The sequence below is a fragment of the Microtus oregoni genome, unplaced genomic scaffold, assembly GCF_018167655.1.
Source record: "Microtus oregoni isolate MIOR12 unplaced genomic scaffold, Mior012 000028F_ref0000031, whole genome shotgun sequence".
Classification (NCBI taxonomy): Eukaryota; Metazoa; Chordata; class Mammalia; order Rodentia; family Cricetidae; genus Microtus; species Microtus oregoni.
In genome coordinates, this window is record NW_024543087.1 from 16,659,758 (window position 1) to 16,678,260 (window position 18,503).

Below are 18,503 nucleotides of genomic sequence, written 5' to 3' on the forward strand. Positions count from 1 at the left end.
TCTGCACCTGTGTCTAATAAGCCTTCAATAAAAGTGCCATTTATACAGACTCTTAGCTTTGTTTGATCGTTAATAGAAGTCTGCCAAAATATACGTTTACTCTGTCCTACTGGGTTTTTTTTTACTCATCCTCCACACGTAATTCATCATTTAGACCAGTATTACTTTTTACAGCAGAAATTGGAGCTTTTAATTTTCTTGGAGAGGCACGTACTCCACTGTGACTGGGAATGACTGGGCCACTGTTGGCTTGGGGGCCTGCGAGAGGCCCCTCGAGGAGTTTCCTAACAGTATCGGGTTGCCTTGTCTGTCTGTTGTTGACCTGCATTCGTTGGACCAATGTCGGCCTTTACCACATCTCCTACATATACCTGAAGGCTGAGATCTCCTATTTTTGTCATTCCCAGAAGAAATATTATTCCTAGAAATTCTTTGCCTGCAATTCCTTTGCAAATGTCCTAATTTACCACAATTAAAACACCTGGCAGTTTGCTGAACTGGTGGCAGGCAGCCGAGCGGGGGAAGAAGGGGTCCTAAAACCAAACGTTGGGCCCCAGATGATGGCGAAGGCGTAAGTCAAAAACAATCCCACACCAGTTTAGAATTATGATTAATAGAATGGTTATTTATTTAAAGGGGAAAAAACTTACAGATCACCGTCCCAGACAACAGCCCTCTGCGCAATCAGGAAGGGAGTCTAGTCGCCGGAAGCGGAGCAGGAAGTAAGAGAGAGTAAGAAGGGAAGTGGCCGCTTTTTTAAAGTGAGAGAGACCACGCCCCAATGGGCTGATATCTCAGCGGCTGTTGGCTGGAGGAGTGGAAGGACCTCCCGCAACACCCTAGTGATTCATTTTTATTTTTTTCAGAACTTCTCTATTGTTTTCCATAATTGCTATAACTAATTACATTTCTACTAGTAAGTATAAAAGGATACTATTTTTCCACATCTTTATCATTACTCCTTACCTTTTGACCATTTGATATAACTTCCTAAAAGGTGTAAGATGATATCTCATTGTGGTTTTGATTGAAGTTTTTGTATTATTGAATTAGATATCTTTGAATATATCTGTTTTTCTGTCTTATGTATTTTTTTAAGAAATGTGCTCATTTTCATTAAATATCTTTTTTGATGCTACTAAAATATAATTTTGTGTTATTAAGCATTAGATCTCACATACTCTATGAAAATACTGTATCACCAAGTTATATTCTCAACCAGTGTAAGTGACATTTTCAAAATTTATTTTTGCACAGTTAAATGCTAATTATAAAAATGGTACTGGTATGCTGGTTTTGTCTCTTGAAGCTTTCCAAATTAATTTATTAGTTCTAACAGGTTTATTTTGGTGGATCTAGGGTTTCTTTAATTTAGGGACTAATGGTAGCCGGCCTTCCTTGCAGGTCCTGAATGAACACAGTGCTGTTAATTTACATTTTCTGCAGAAGAAGTTTTGGGACCTAATCTCTACTTAAGATTATTTGTTCACATGTCAGATAAATACATCCTATAGTTTTGAACTTAATTCATTCAAACTGCTACAACATTCAGTCAGGATCATATAATCTCTGTGGTCCTTTAGCTTTAGATATAATAGAAAGCTACTATTATACTAGTAAGAAAAATACTCTCTATTCAGCAAGATACATATCTGATGGCATGTTACCTTCATATGAATGGGTCTACCCTTTCACTCCATCTCTTATGGCATTTGGATCACCCACACAAATCCAACTCTTGTTTTCTATTTTAGGTAATTGAAATTTCTTAGCATAATCATTTTGAATTATTTTTCTGAAATTCCTAAAACTTCATTCATTTGGTATTGATTATTAGCATGTTATTTTATTACTTCAGTTGTATCACTTTAATTTTGTGTGTGTATTCCTTGAAACTTTACATTTCTGTCTTCCCATTTGAATGCAAAGTCACCTTCTTCAGTCTTATCTGCCTAGTTCAATTAGAGGAATGCCATCACTAAACACTAGGGACTTTGAATCCTTTCAGATCTTTTAGCATAGGGTATGAGCTACTTTGCATTACAGAAATTCTTTTTTAATTACCTAAGTATCTTAGTAGGTTTCTGTTGCTGTGAAGATACACCATGACCATGGCAACTCTCATAAGGAAAATATTTAATTGAGGTGACAGCTTACAGTTTCAGAGATTCAGTCCATCATCATCATGGTAAGGAACATGGTGGCAGGCAGGAGATGTGGTACTGGAGCAATATCTGAGAGGCCTACATCTTGCAGGCATCAGGAAGTCAATAGCACTGGATGTTACCCTGAGCATAGGAAACCTCAAAGCCATACCCACACCAGCAAAGCCATACCTCCTTATAATGCCACTCCTTATGAGATTATGGGGGCTAATTACATTCAAGCTACAACACTAAGCAAGAGTTTTGTAGAGTTATGGTTTTTCTAAAGAAAAAACCAATGTTTTAAGATGATGCTAAAAAAAAACCAAAACAAACAAAAACTCCAATGTTTTCTAGGTAGCTTTTATAAAAGCTATTGGAAATTATAGAACAAAACCAAATATTTTTACATTAATTTATTCCAGTTACACCATTGTATACTGTCATGATTATTAATTTTGAGTTTAGGACATTGAAAAATTTCAGATGCCATATAAAATTTTATCTAAGATAATGTGACTATGGTGATTTTGGTTTCTAGGCAGTATGAAACTGTGGTGCCACTTGAAGATTCTATTGTGACAGAAGTTACAGCAACTCTACAGGAATGGGCCAGTCTATGGAAACAGCTTTATGTGGTACGTAGTTCACAACTCTACAGGAATGGGCCAATCTATCTATAGAAACAGCTGTATGTGGTATGTAGTTCATGCGAATTTAATGAATCATAAAGTTCTGAGTTCTATTTACCAAGAGAGAAAGTCTACCCTTGGTGCCAGTCTCTCAGTTTGAAATTTTAAAGTATTACCAGTTGGTTCATCCACTGAGGCACTTTGCCTGAGCTAATGGGAGCTCTCCAACTCCAACTGGACTGGGAATGAACAAGCATAGGATCAAACTAGTCCCTCTGAATATGGTTTGACAGTTGGGGAAGGCTGAGGGGCCACTGTGAGGCACTGGGATTTGTCTCTACTGCATGTACTGGCTTTTGGGGATCCTCTTCTCTTTGGATGTATACCTTGCTCAGCCTAGATGTAGTGGGGAGGGCCTTGAACTTTTCACAAGGCAAAGTGCCTTACCCTTTCTTAGGATTAGAGAGGGCTTGGGTGGGAGGGTGTGTAGAGGGAATGGGAGGAGAGGAGGGAGTGGGAATTTGGATTGGTATTTTTTTTAAAGTAATAAAAAATACTACCAGTTTCTAAATGAATGTTCTGATTATCAGTTGGAATGTAGTAAATTGATTTTTTGAGCCTAAACAGAACACATTTTTCATATATTAAGACATGTGGCACCTTTACCCTGATATGATCATTAGAATTTAAGTTCCATAACCATGAGTCTTATCTGTTTCATCAGTTGCATGTTCGTATACACTTTTATAAACAAGTATTTACTGAATGATTAAAAAACCTTGAGAATGTCCTTTTATTGTTTATCATCCTAATAGTGGTTTAGGCCAAGACATTGTATTAATGGTTTCTTGCACTACTTAGTAGAATGTATCATATGTAGCACTTTGTTAGTCTGGCAATTAACTGAAAATTTATTAGAAACTTACGTTAGTTGCTTGGCATCTCTGTGACAAGACAACTTAAAAGAAAGACAGATTTTGGTAAAGGGAGATTGTAGCACTTTCAGTTGATGGTCCCCTTTTCTCCATTGCATCTGGGCCTGAGCATAATAATACATCCTGTCAGGAAGAATATAATGGGAAAAAATGACAGATTACAGGGAAAAAGAAGCAGATTGGAAAGTGTCGAAAACAAGATACACTACTCAAAGGCACTCCTTCAATGACTTACTCCTTCAGTCAGGTCCATTTCTCTAGCTTTATTATCCATCAGTGGGTAATCTATTAAGTGAACCAGAGCTTCTCATGATCCTCTTTACTCTCAATGAGTGGAATCACCAGTAAGGAACCAGGCTTTCAGTACATTGGCCTTTAAGGATAACAACATTCAAAATAAGTAAAAACAGTAGTGAAACCATTTAGACACTGAGTAGAGAATAAGATGGGCATAGTTATACATTAGAAATAAGTAGCAGAATATGAATTCTGAGCAAGATGAGCCAAACACAACCCATTTTAGGTTTGAATTCTAGCAAGATGGAGTAAGCACATTTGTCGTTAGCACTGTTTTGGCTGTAGTTACCTTTTCTCCATAACCTTGCTAATATTTTTGTTGTTGTTGTTTCCTTCTAAGGTGAGAATTTTGAAAGTCTATAAATAGGCAACTGGAATGATGTTGACTGTTTCAATTCCTACTTGATGCCTTGATTTTCCAATACTGTGTTTTTCTGTGGAACAGAATATACTTTCATGATCAGTTAATGACCAGTCAATTCTGCACACATAATCTTACTGCTACAGTTACTTCATCAGTTGTAATCATTCATGCATTCCATGAGTGTGGGGATAAGGTATTATGTGAGGCCATTGATAGTAATACTGGAAGAATGATTATTGAAGAAGACAAATCTATATCTAGAATATATGCCTACTCAGTAAAATTGGATCTGTATTCCCTTATCATAAAAAGTTCTATTTAATCTGCCTTTCACTAGATTCCCAAGAGAAATAATGTTTTACTATGTTTTCAGTACTGGCTTTTGCTGTTAGATTCAGCACTCAGCAACATTAGCCATACCACCTTCAATAAAGAGAAATCAGTGTTGCTGAAGTTATGTCCCTGCCTCCCTTACCACCTTGCTGTGGTCTTATTGAGCAAGCACTAGGATAGCTAAGGAGAAAAGGATTCTTCGTACTCATAAGATCATCTTTTTTTTTTTTAAAAAAATCAGTATTGTGGTAATTGTCTTAGTAGGACTTTGAATATCTTCATGTTAATGTTGCTTTACAGAGAAAGCCATGCACTTCCCCTTTACCCTCTATTTCCTTTACTGGTCTTCATTTATCTTTCTAGTCTTCTTACCACCCAGAAAAACTGGTGTATTTCTGATTATCTGATTCTGATTCTGATTAAGGCAAAGAATATGGTCAAACAACCTAAGATAAATCCAGAGCTTAGGAGGCTGAGGCAGGAAGACTGCCAATAAAGGCTAATCTGTGTACTTTACAAAATCCCACAAATGGGGAGACATGAGAATAGGGCAGGACTAAGTTACCCAGTAAATTGAAATTGCACATTAAATAATGGAAATATAGTAGTGAAGAAGATAGGTTTTTAAAGTTTTTATTCATTGTATTTATCAACCACAGTTCCCCCTTTCTCCCTTCCCTTTTCTCCCTCCCCTCCTCTTGTTCCCCATCTCCCACACACCATCCACTCCTCAGAGAGGTGGGTAAGGCCTCCGATGGGTAGTCAACAAAGACTGACACATTAAGTTGAGGTAGGACCAAGCCTTCCTCTCTGCATTAAGATTGAGCAAGGTATCCCACTATAGGGAATGGGTTCCAAAAAAAACAGTTCCTGCACCAGGGATAAATTCTGTTCCCACTGCCAGGGGCACCACAAACAGACCAAGTCACACATGTCACCTGCATGAAGAGGTATAGTTCTGTCCCATGTAGGCTCCCCTCAGCTGTCAGTCCAGAGTCCATGAGTTCCCATTAGCTTGGGTCAGCTGTCTTCTGTGGGCTTCTCCATCATGATCTTCACCTTCCCCCGTCCCATATAACCCCTCCTCCCTCTCTTTGACAGGACTCTGGAAGCTTGGCCCAATGCTTGGCTGTGGATCTCTCCTTTGCATTTGCTCCCATTAGTTACTGGATCAATGTTCTATGATGGCAATTAGGGTAGTCATCAATCTGATTGCAGGAGAAGGACAGTTCAGAGAGAGTTGTACCATAGACAGAGATAGTTTCTGTAAGAAGTAAGGAGTCCCTGACCCATGCACAGGGACCAGGCTTATTTCTGTGCCATCTCTGGGTTGTGGTCTGTACAGTTCCTTTCTGAGGCGAGCTGCATGTGCTGTTCTGCTTTGTACAGCCCAGTGTGTGGCAGGTTTCAAGTGCTGGTCCTATCTCTGCACAGATCCTCAAATGGATGCCTTGGAGGTGTGGTGCCTTTATTTATATGTCACACTCTAAGTTTATGGCCTAGGCTAGATTTCTACCTTGTAGAATACACTATAACTTTCTGATTTAGTGTTCTTTTATGTAGAGATGTTCTGTAGGTCAAATCTCACTTGTTCTGTCCTGTGACACCTGTTCTGTGTTTCCAGAACTAGCTCTGAAGATAAATTTCTTTGTCTCTAGAGCTACCTAGTTGCTGACTGTACAAGGAGGGATCTTTTAAAAGTGGCTATCCACTCCATGATTGAATGCTGAGAGAGGTTTCCCAGAATTCTCCTCTCCTCTGCCATGCCTCTGGAAGCTTTTGAGTCACCTCTCTCCCCTTTCTTCTTCCCTCTTTGAATTATATGTCACTAAGAGTATTGTGCAGATTTTCTGAGGCTCCAACTTTCTCACAAGCAGCAGTTCTGATCCTCTGCAGTTTTGCTTGCCTTAGTGCTGGGAGGAGACATTTTCTAATCAGGGTTGAGCTTTTTAGAATGACCTTGGATGCTTCTGCCCTGTTTTCTAACATTTCTTTGTTACTGAAACGAGTGAATTTCTTCTGTCATCCACCTCATAGGTTGGTTGTTCTCCAACTGTCTCCAGTATAGTTCTCAGATACTCTAACTAAAGGCTGTGATACATCATCTTTCACATTTGTGTCTTAAAAAGTATACTGGATTCCACATGAGAGAAAACATGCAATATTTTTATTTTCTGTAATATAATCTGCAATTCCATCCAGTTTTTAGAAAATGCTATTTCATTCTTGCTGATTGCTTAACAGACTGTCATTGTGTATGTATGAATTTGTGTGTATCTATACACCACATTTTCTTTTTACTTCCTTCCATCTAATGGTAGGTATCTAGGCTGCTAATTCTAGAACTTGGCTGTTGTGAGTAGACATCGAGAGACACACAAATGCCTGTATCCTATCATATGCTGCTTTAGAATGTTTTGAGTAAATACCTAGTTGTAGTATAACTGGATCATATAGTGCTATTTTTACTTTTGTGAGGAATCTCCATATTGCTGTCCTGTAGTAGTGGCCAAACACTTTTGGTCTTCATGCAATATGCATGAAGTTTTTGTGTGACTCCTGTCCATTGGATGCTTGTGTTTTAAATGAAAGAGGAAGCTTATATAAACTGTAGAGAGATGTTTTTAATAGTTTTTTTGATTATTGTGTATAATTATGTAGACCTGGCTGTTCTAAAACTCACTATGCACTTTTTTTTTATTGAGAAAAGGAGAAAAAAAAAACAAGTTTCCACCTCCTCCCAGCCTCCCATTTCCCTCCCCGTCCTCCCCCCCTACGCCCCCTCCTCCCACCCTTCTCCCCCTCCCCCCACTCCTTACCCCCTCCCTCTCCAGTCCAAAGAGCAGTCAGGATTTTCTGCCCTGTGGTAAGACCTAGGACCTCCCACCTCCGTCCATATCTAGGAAGGTGAACATCCAAACTGGCTGGGCTCCCACAAAGCCAGAACATGTAGTAGGATCAAACCCCCGTGCCATTGTCCTTTGCGTCTCATCAGCCCTCATAGTTCGCCATGTTCAGAGAGTCCAGTTTTATCCCATGCTTTTTCAGTCACAGTCCAGCTGGTCTTGGTGAGCTCTCAATAGATCGGCTCCACTGTCTCAGTGGGTGGGTGCACCCCTCGTGGTCCCGACTTCTTTGCTCATGTTCTCCCTCCTTCTGCTCCTCATTGGGACTTTGGGAGCTCAGTCCAGTGCTCTAGTGTGGGTCTCTGTCTCTATCTCCATCCATCACCAGATGAAGGTTCTATGATGATATGCAAGATATTCGTCAGTATTGCTCAAGGATAGGGTCATTTCAGGTTCCCTATTCTCAACTGCCCAAGGAACTAACTAGGGACCTCAGCTTGGGCACCTGGGAGCCCCTCTAGGGTCAGGTCTCTTGCCAACCCTAAAGTGTTTCCCTTAACTAAGAATTGTGGTTCCGTGCTCCCCTGTCCAACCTTCCTTTATCCCAATCCTCCTGCTTTCCCAAGGCCCGACCTCCTTCCCTTCTAACTTTTCTCTCCCCATCTTCCCTTACCCCCAACCCACCCCACCCCAAGATCCCAATTTTCTCCCCGGCAATTTTGTCTACTTCCCTTAGCCAAAAGCATTTGTTCAACTATGTTCATAGCAGTATTATTTGTAATAGCCAGAACCTGGAAACAACCTAGATGCCCTTCAATGGAAGAATGGATGAAGAAAGTATGGAATATCTACACATTAGAGTACTACTCAGCGGTAAAAAACAATGACTTCTCGAATTTTGCATGCAAATGGATGGAAATAGAAAACACTATCCTGAGTGAGGTATCCCAGACCCAAAAAGATGAACATGGGATGTACTCACTCATAATTGGTTTCTAGCCATAAATAAGGGTCACGGAGTCTACAATAGGTGAATCTAAAGAAGCTAAGTAAGAAGGGGAACCCAAGGAAAAACATATAGTTATCCTCTTGGCTAAGGGAAGTACTCACTATGCACTTTTGAACTGACAGAAATCTTTTCTCCCTCCTGAGTGCTAGGATTAAAGGCTGTGCCCCCATGCTGGGTCTGAAATGTATTTTTGAAATACCAAGTATTTGGTAAATCTTCAGATTTGTTCTTGGGTGCTCATTTGTTTCAGTTGCTTTATTTCATTGGAGATTGCCCATACATATTGATTTGAAAGGAGACATAGTCTTGTGTCAAGTTGCTTCAAAAATCATGTCACTATCATATATGAAGGACCAATAAAATAACATGTACATGCATACAGATGCTCTTTACAGTCATTTGTATCTCCTATGAATTCTGCCAAGAAGCTGAATTTACTAGAAATTAATTCATCATTCCTTTTGCTACCCCTATGAGAGGTGACCATCTTCTATCCTAACAGCAAGGAAGCTGGCATTAGCTTTTTACAGAGAAGTTTAATTTTGTGCCTATGGTCTCTTGCAGAGGTGGAAATAGAATTTTGAGTTTATGACCCTAATAATATGAAGACCTAATTGTCTGAATTTGGAGAATGGATTTCTTTTTTTATTAAAATAGAATTTTATTTTATTTTTTTTAATTTATTTATTTATTAAAGATTTCTGCCTCCTCCCCACCACCGTCTCCCATTTCCCTCCCCCTCCCCCGATCAAGTCCCCCTCCCTCATCAGCTCGAAGAGCAATCAGGGTTCCCTGACCTGTGGGAAGCCCAAGGACTGCCCACCTCCATCCAGGTCTAGTAAGGTGAGCATCCAAACTGCCTAGGGCTCCCCCAAAGCCAGTACGTGCAGTAGGATCAAAAACCCATTGCCATTGTTCTTGAGTTCTCAGTAGTCATCATTGTCCGCTATGTTCAGCAAGTCCGGTTTTATCCCATGCTTTTTCAGACGCAGGACAGCTGGCCTTAGTGGATTCCCGATAAAACATCCCCATTGTCTCAGTGTGTGGGTGCACCGCTCATGGTCCTGAGTTCCTTGTTCATGCTCTCTCTCCTTCTGCTCCTGATTTGGACCTTGAGATTTCTGTCCGGTGTTCCAAAGTGGGTCTCTGACTCTGTCTCCTTTCATCGCCTAATGAAGGTTAATATTCAGGAGGATGCCTATATGTTTGTCTTTGGATTGACCTTCTTATTTAGCTTCTCTAAGATCGTGAATTATAGGCTCAATGTCCTTTATTTATGTCTAGAAACCAAATATGAGTGAGTACATCCCATGTTCCTCTTTTTGGGTCTGGCTTACCTCACTCAGGATAGTGTTTTCTATTTCCATCCATTTGTATGTAAAATTCAAGAAGTCCTTGTTTTTTACTGCCGAGTAGTACTCTAATATGTATATATTCCATACTTTCTTTATCCATTTGGACTTGAGTTTTTTGTATGGTGATAGATATGTATCTATTTTCATTCTTCTACAGGTTGACATCCAGTTGTGCCAGCACAATTTGTTGAAGATGCTCTCTTTTTTCCATTGTACACTTTTAGCTCCTTTATCGAAATTCAGGTGTTCATAGGTTTGTGGGTTAAAGTCGGGGTCTTCTAATCGATTCCATTGGTCAACTTTTCTGTTATTATGCCCATACCAAGCTGTTTTCAATACTGTAGCTCTGTAATAGAGTTTGAAGTCAGGGAAGGTAGTACCTCCAAAAGATCCTTTATTGTATAAGATTGTTTTGGCTATTCTGTGTTTTTTGTTTTTCCATATAAAGTTGATTATTGTCTTCTCCAGATCTGTGAAGAAGTTTGATGGGATGTTGATGGTGATTGCATTGAATCTATAGATTGCTTTTAGTAGAATTGCCATTTTTACTATGTTGATCCTCCCAATCCAAGAGCAAGGGAGGTCCTTTCATTTTCTGGTTTCCTCTTCAATTTCTTTCGTCAAAGACTTAAAGTTCTTGTCAAATAGATCTTTCACTTCCTTGGTCAGAGTTACTCCAAGATACTTTATGCTATTTGTGGCTATCGTGAAAGGTGATGCTTCTCTGATTTCCCTCCCTGCTTCCTTATCCTTAGTGTATAGGAAGGAAACTGATTTTTTTGGGGTTGATCTTGTATCTTGCCACATTACTAAAGGTGTTTATCAGCTGTAGGAGTTCCTTGGTAGAGTTTTTGGGGTCTCTTATGTATACTATCATATCGTCTGCATATAACGAAAGCTTAACTTCTTCCTTTCCAATACGAATCCCCTTGATCCCCTTATGTTGTCTTATTGCTATTGCTAGAACTTCAAGCACTATATTGAAGAGGTATGGCGAGAGTGGACAGCCTTGTCGTGTTCCTGATTTTAGTGGGATGGCTTTGAGTTTTTCTCTGTTTAATTAAATGTTAGCTGTTGGCTTGCTGTAAATAGCTTTTATTATATTTAGGTATGACCCTTGTATCCCTAATCTCTCCAAAACCTTTATCATAAAGGGGTGTTGAATTTTGTCAAATGGTTTTTCAGCATCTAATGAAATGATCATATGTTTTTTTTCTTTCAGTTTATTTATATGGTGGATTACATTGATAGATTTTCATATGTTGAACCAGCCCTGCATCTCTGGGATGAAGCCTACTTGATTATACTGGATAATTTTTCTAATGTGTTCTTGGATTCGGTTTGCCAGTATTTTGTTGAGGATTTTTGCGTTGATATTCATGAGTGGGATAGGCCTGTAATTCTCTTTCTTGGTTGGGTCTTTGTGTGGTTTTGGTATCAGGGTATCTGTAGATTCATAAAAGGAATTTGGCAATGACTCTTCTGTTTCTATATCGTGAAATACATTAAGGAGTATAGGTATTAGCTCTTTTTGGAAGTTCTGGTAGAATTCTGCATTGAAGCCATCTGGTCCGGGGCTTTTTTTTGAAGGGAGATTTTTGAAAACCGTTTCTAATTCTTCGCGACTAGCAGGTCTATTTAGATCATTCACCTGGTCTTGGTTTAGCTTTGGTATATGGTACTTATTTAAAAAAAATGTCCATTTCTTTTGAATTTTCCAGTTTTGTGGCATACAGGCTTTTGTAGTAAGATCTAATGATTCTCTGAATTTCCTCTGTGTCTGTGGTTATGTCCCCCTTTTCATTTCTGATTTTATTTATTTGCGTCTTCTCTCTCTGTCGTTTAATTCGTTTGGATAGTGTTTTGTCGATCTTGTTGATTTTCTTCAAGAACCAACTTTTTGTTTCATTGATTCTTTGGACTGTTTTCTGTGTTCCTATTTTGTTGATTTCAGCCCTCAGTTTTTATTATTTCCAATCTTCTACTTCTTCTGGGCGCGTCCGCTTCTTTTTTTTTCTAGAGCTTTCAGGTATGTTGTTAAGTCCCCAATGTATGCATTCTCCGTTTTCTTTAAGTGGGCACTTAGTGCATTGTACTTTCCTCTTAGCACTGCTTTTATCGTGTCCCATAGGTTTGAGTGTGTTGTCTCTTTATTTTCATTAAATTCAAGGAAGACTTTAATTTATTTCTTAATTTCTTTCTTGACCCAGGTGTTGTTCAGTAGTTGATTGTTCAGTTTCCATGAGTTTGTCGGCTTTCTGGGGGTAGCGTTGTTGTTGCCTTCTAACTTTAATCCGTGGTGATGTGATAAGACACAGGTGGACACTGATATTTTTTTGTATCTGTGTAGGTTTCCTTTGTTTCCGAGTATGTGGTCAATTTTTGAGAAGGTTCCATGAGCTGTAGAGAAGAAGGTATATTCTTTCTATTTGGGTGGAATGTTCTGTAGATGTCTGTTAAGTCCATTTGCTTCATTACCTCCAATAATTCTCTTAATTCTCTATTAGATTTCTGTCTGATTGACCTGTCCCTTGGAGAGAGAGGTGTGTTGAAGTCTCTTACTACAAGTGTGTGTGGTTTGATGTCTGCCTTCAGTTCTAGTAATATTTCTTTTACATAAGTGGGTGCTTTTATATTAGGGGCGTAGATATTCATGATTGAGGCGTCATCCTGATTAATTGTTCCTGTTATGAGTATAAAGTGTCCATCTCTATCTCTTCTGATTGATTTTAGTTTGAAGTCAGTTTTGTTAGAAATTAGTATGGCCACACCTGCTTTTTTCTTAGGACCATTTGCTTGAAAGACCTTTTCCCAACCCTTTACTCTGAGTAGATGCCTGTCTTTGTGGTTGAGATGTGTTTCTTGCATACAGCAGAATGTTGGATCCTGTTTTCGTATCCAATCTCTTAGCCTGTGCCTTTTTATAGGTGAATTGAGCCCATTAATATTAAGTGATATTAATGACCAGTGGTTGTTTACTCCTGTTATTCTTATTGTTTTTGGTAGTAGAGTTTGTGTGTCTCCCTTTTTTGAGATGTGCTGGTAAAGGGTCGCTAGATGCCTGAGTTTTTGTAGGCAGTGTTGTCAATGTTGGATTCCTTGGGTTGCGATTTTCCTTCTATTACTTTCTGTAGGGCTGGATTTGTGGCTACGTATTGTTTAAATTTGTTCTTATCCTGGAATATCTTGTTTTCTCCATTGATAGTGAACGAAAGCTTGGCTGGGTAAAGTAGTTTGGGTTTGCACCCGTGGTCTCTTAGTTTCTGAAGTACCTCTATCCAGGACCTTCTGGCTTTCATGGTTTCCATAGAGAAGTCAGGTGTAAGTCTGACCGGTTTACCTTTATAAGTTACTTGCCCTTTTTCCTTTGCAGCTCTTAATATTCTTTCTTTAACATGTATACTTTGTGTTTTGATTATTATATGGCGAGGAGATGTTTTTCTTTGATCCAGTCTGTTTGATGTTCTGTATGCTTCTTGAACATTTAAATGAATATCTTTCTTTATGTTGGGAAAGTTTTCTTCCATAATTTTGTTAAAACATTTTCTGGGCCTTTGAGCTGTGACTCTTCTTCTATTCCTATTATTCTTAGGTTTGGTCTTTTTATTGTGTCCCATATTTCCTGAATGTTTTGTGTTGAGAATTTGTTGGCTTTGCTGTTTTCTTTGATCTGTGCGTTTATTTTCTCTATGGTGTCCTCAGAATCTGAGATTCTTTCTTCTATCTCTTGTATTCTATTGATTATGCTTGTTTCTGTAGACTCTGCTCGTTGACCTAGATTTTCCATATCCAGCTGGTCCTCAGTTTGTGTTTTCTTCCGTGCCTTCATTTCAGTTTTCAATTTCTGAACTGTTTCCATTACCTGTTTGATCATTTTCTCTTGGTTTCCCAGGGTATCATGTACGTATTTACTCATTTCTTCATAGTTTTTGTTATACTTCCCATCCATTCCTATAAGGGCGTTTTTTACATGTTGTTTAAGGGACTCTATTGCTTTCATAAAGTCAATTTTTTCCACTTCTTCTGTGTTAGGGTGTTCAAATACTTCAGTTGTAAGATCATTGGGTTCTGGTGTTTTCTTGTTGTTTTTCAGATTATTGGGTGAATTCTTGCCTTGGCACCTGCCCATCTCCTCCTATTGATCCTTTCTAATGGGTCTTTTAAAACCGAATCAGGTGTCCCTGCTGGCCAAGGGCTCCCCTTACAAAATGCCCTCACTCTGTTTCCTGGTGCCTGCTGCGGGCCAAGAACCCTCTGCCCCCTCAGAAGGGTCTTCAGGAACAGGACCAGGCTCCTCGTTTGCCAGTGACCTCGCCAACAAAAGACCTACCTCTTTGATTTAATTGTAGTGGGGCAATCTGCTCCCTTTATTGTGAGCCCATCCCGCCGCTTGTGTCTGCTGCTGCGCCGGTCCCAGCCACTTGCTTCTGCCGCCACGCCAGTCCCCCAAAGCCTATTCCTGATTGTGTCTTGCACTTGGCTCAACTGTAGTGGGATGATCTGCTCACAGTGTGGGCTTCACTGTTTCATGCTTGGACCATCCCGCGTCTGCGCCACGCCTCTCCGCCACGTCTGCGCGCCCGCCGGGCCTCTGGAGAATGGATTTTATATTCTAATAAATTGCCTAGAGCTTTGCTTTGGATAATAGTTAATCCTAGATTAATTGGACCTAGAGTCTTCAAAAATTTTTAAATTATATTTATTTATTTTGTGTGTGTGCATGCACATACCTGTCTTGTCAACCAGTGAGTGCCACTGTGCATGTGTGGAGGTCAGAGGCCAACTTACAGGAGTTCTTTTCTTCTACTATGTGGGCCCTGGAACTCAAACTCAGGTCATCAGTTCCAGTGACAAGGCCTCTGCCTATAGAGCCATTTCACTGATGCCTTAGGACCTAGAGTAAAGTCCCCCCATATGATAAAAAGCCAAGGTTATCCTCTTTGCATAGTTTCTTGAATGTAAATGTTACTATAGACATTTATACTTACATATTATTAAGTTTGTTCAGTTTGAAAATATTTTAAGTCTTGCCTTTAGATTAGGGAAACTCAGATCTTGTGACTTTTTAAAAAATGCTCATATTTTAAACCATTTTATTCTAGAATATTTTACTAAGCATTTAAATGTTTGAAAATATTTCTATTTGGTGAGTACTGGAAAATTTGTAAAGAGTTTCAGACCTCAATTTAGACTCACAGATTTCCCTGTAGATAGTTGCACCACTGATCTCAGTATGTCAGATGAGCAGTTATACTTAAATAAATTGCACCAAATAGCATGCAATAGGTGCCAGTTCTTTTGATGTATTCAGCCTAAGGTCCACTGACAGTCACCTAGAATGTCTTGATTTGAAAAGTAGCTGTCTTTTGTCCCCCCACATTCATTTCCAGATTTCTCATGGCAACTCAGAGAAGTGGCTAAGTTGGAAGGGGTTAGTCAAAGAAAACATGAAGACAGAAAAAGAAATTTAATATTAATTTTATAGTTCAAAAAGTAAAGATATGTGAAATAAAATGATTTAAGCTAATGAAAAAAGTAAAACGATTGCAGCTGATATAATAAGGCAGCAGACGCCATGTACTGTTGGTTTCAGGGTGCAGTTTTCCATGTGTACATGTGAGAAAAATTGATTGATTGCATGAACTATGTGCGTGTAAAAGGCAGAACATCTTGGTGCAATTCTTTGCAAGGCTGAAGTTTATAATGTGTTTTTTTTTTTAAAGCAGGAAAAGTAGAAGGATGACACTTAGAAGAGACTGAATCTTAATCAGAGGTTTCTGAGATGCTGCGTTAATATGAAAGAAAGGTTTTACATCTTTGACTGGGTTTTAAAACCCTAGCAAATTGATGGCTAACAAGTTATGATGTTTTTTATTTTATCTACTTGTTTAGTTTTTCAGAATATGTAAAAAGTCCTATTACAAAAATCATTAGATAATCTAAAAAGGCATTTCACTGAAGAGAATGCAGAAGTGGGAAATAAGTACACTAAAACTATGCATTGCCATTAGCATCCAGTAGAAAAAGCTAAAATACAATACTATAAAAGTATAACAATATGTAACGGCGTAAACAAAGGCAGACAGATTGTAAAAAAATATATATCTATAGCTTTAATGCAGAAATAGACTTACAGAACCACTGTTCCCGCGGAGTCCAGGAAAGCAGAAGCGACGGCTGGGAGCATGCTCGCCAAATTTATAGGCAGACATTAGCCCGAGGCGAACACGCCCCCCCCAAGGGGTGGGACCTATCCCTACATCTCCCCTTTTTGTCTAAATAAGACAGAACCAAACCAAATACAACTATATACAATAACAACAAATAATAAATATAACAAACAATATTGAGAACAAAATCTTTGCTAAACATTCTATCTCGAGGAGTCCAAATAATGTAGAGAGTAACTACAATTATATAATCTTCAACTCCATCAAAGATCTGAGAAGGGAATAAACACTACTCAACAAACGAGATATATCCAAAATGTGCAACAATTGACAGAGACAACTGACTACCTGGGCAATCACCCAAAGTCTTGTTTGCAACGTTGAGTGAACCAATTTTGGCTAAGGCCTAACATAACTGACATACCATTATTAAAGGCAAGGAACTTTTCAAAACTATCTTACCCTGTCTTGGCAGGATATGACAGTCCTGTTTTATCCATTGATGCACGCTCTGTATCTCTTTCAGTGGTTGAGGTATGGGCATTTCTTTGCCCAAAGGCCAGTTCTGCCAAAAAGAAAGGCTCCAGGTGGAGTGTCTTTGGTGCTCAACATTCTCTCGGGAATATAGTGGTGTTGCCAGGAGCAATAGTGTCTCACTATCACGAAACTCTGAGTTAGATTAAAGGCCATTTTCTACAGCTCTTTGAAGAGGTCGAAGATTATCCATCTATACTGAGTATAATCTCTATATATCTAGAGAACCTGATTAGTCTAATTATAAATGACAAACTTAGATGACTATTTATCTACATAATTCTCAATATCTATCTAACTTAAAGACTAAGACAATAAACAACTGTGTAACAAATGAGGATAATGACCTCCAAATATAAACACTGTACAAATATACATTGCAATATGGTAAATATATGTCAATACACAAACATTATATAAGTTTCTTAATCAGAGGTAGAAATGTACGCTGCAATATGGTAAATATATACAATATATATTTATCAATACAATATATGTCAATACATAAAAAATGTTTTAAACAGAGGTAGAAACATGCATGCATACAATAGTCAATATAGTTTAACTTTGTATCAATATACAAGAATCGATACCAATATATTTGTCTAAAAGCAGTAACTCACAATTATAAATCTATTATCCCATCATTCCCTCTTTTTTTTTTCAAAAGGATCCCTGAGTTTATAAAATTCCTCCCCCAACCCCCCAACCCCTAAATGATGGCACTAACCCATGGGTAAACTTTACTGGGAGAGGGGACGTCGTCCTCTAGAATTACTTCCAGCTGTCATGGGGGTGACATTCTTTCTGGGGGATCCTGTGAAAGTAAAGTGATGGTTAAATTTCAAGATCAATGTCTTTTAAAATTGCAAATAGTCTCTGAGTATTTTGTGGAGGTCTGGCCAGAATGTTGTACAAGATGTGCACCATTTCAGCAAACCAAGTTGGGATTGTCTTGTGCAGCTGGTATCCAAAACAGGTCTTGTAGTAGAGCTATGAGTATCATGACGTCATATCAACCAGGTAGAGTTGTTGTTGTGGGGCCCCATCTTCTTCCTGGAAACTTCAAATGTCACTTCAGGAAAAACTCATTGTTCATTGTGAAAAACTTAAACATTAATCATATAGACATATATAGACATACATATATATTCAATGAAAGGCATGATAGATATATTCAATGAAAAGTATGATAGATATGAAGAAAAGCAAAGATGTTTTCTAAACTCATATTTCTTTCTGTCCCATATCATGGCTCTTGACATGAGACAGAAACTCCAGAAACTCTGGGTTTTTCTCTTACTAACAGGCTTGGAATTGGAGAGGGACTGAGTCAGAGTCCAACTTCAAAACCAGCTCTATATATTTATAAAGAAATGTTTAATAAGACATATAAATAAAAATTAATACTTACAAAATGTGTCCATCCATCAGTAATTAAATATTCAGGGTCCCTCAATTTCTTTGAAGATGAGTATTTTCCTGTGGAGATAAGAAAAGAACCCTGCCCCCAACCTATCTGTATTTCTTACCATCAGTATGCTCACCGTCCTTGTGAATGAATTGTTATTTATCTTTTCCAATTGGCTTCTCTTCTTCAAACCGAACCTTTATTAATTTTGACGGTATCCACAATTTTTCCTCACCTGTGGAGATAAGAGCAAAACCCCTTCCCCAATGTAGCACATCTCCTGGCTTCCATTGTGAGGTCAGCACATCCTTGAAATAAACTGGTTGATTTAGTTCAGGAGACTTTTCCATTATCCAATGTCTTTCTGCAGCCGTTGTTCCCTTCTCATTAACGTTGAGAAAATTCAAGGTTAACAAAGCATTATGTAACCTATTTCTGGGGGTGTTTTCCACCCCTTTCTGTTTGTTCAACAT

At 38.7% G+C, this 18,503-nt stretch overlaps 1 protein-coding gene across 4 annotated transcripts in view; it reads left to right on the forward strand.

Moving 5' to 3' along the window:
• The window catches only part of Dock3 (dedicator of cytokinesis 3), a 465,111-nt gene that overhangs the window by 181,972 nt on the left and 264,636 nt on the right, over nucleotides 1–18,503 (forward strand). For all 4 annotated transcript variants that reach the window (XM_041676723.1, XM_041676726.1, XM_041676724.1 and 1 more), the window contains exon 5: nucleotides 2,686–2,782. In XM_041676723.1, the coding sequence (XP_041532657.1) occupies nucleotides 2,686–2,782 (97 nt within the window). The remainder of the gene's footprint in view (nucleotides 1–2,685; nucleotides 2,783–18,503) is intronic.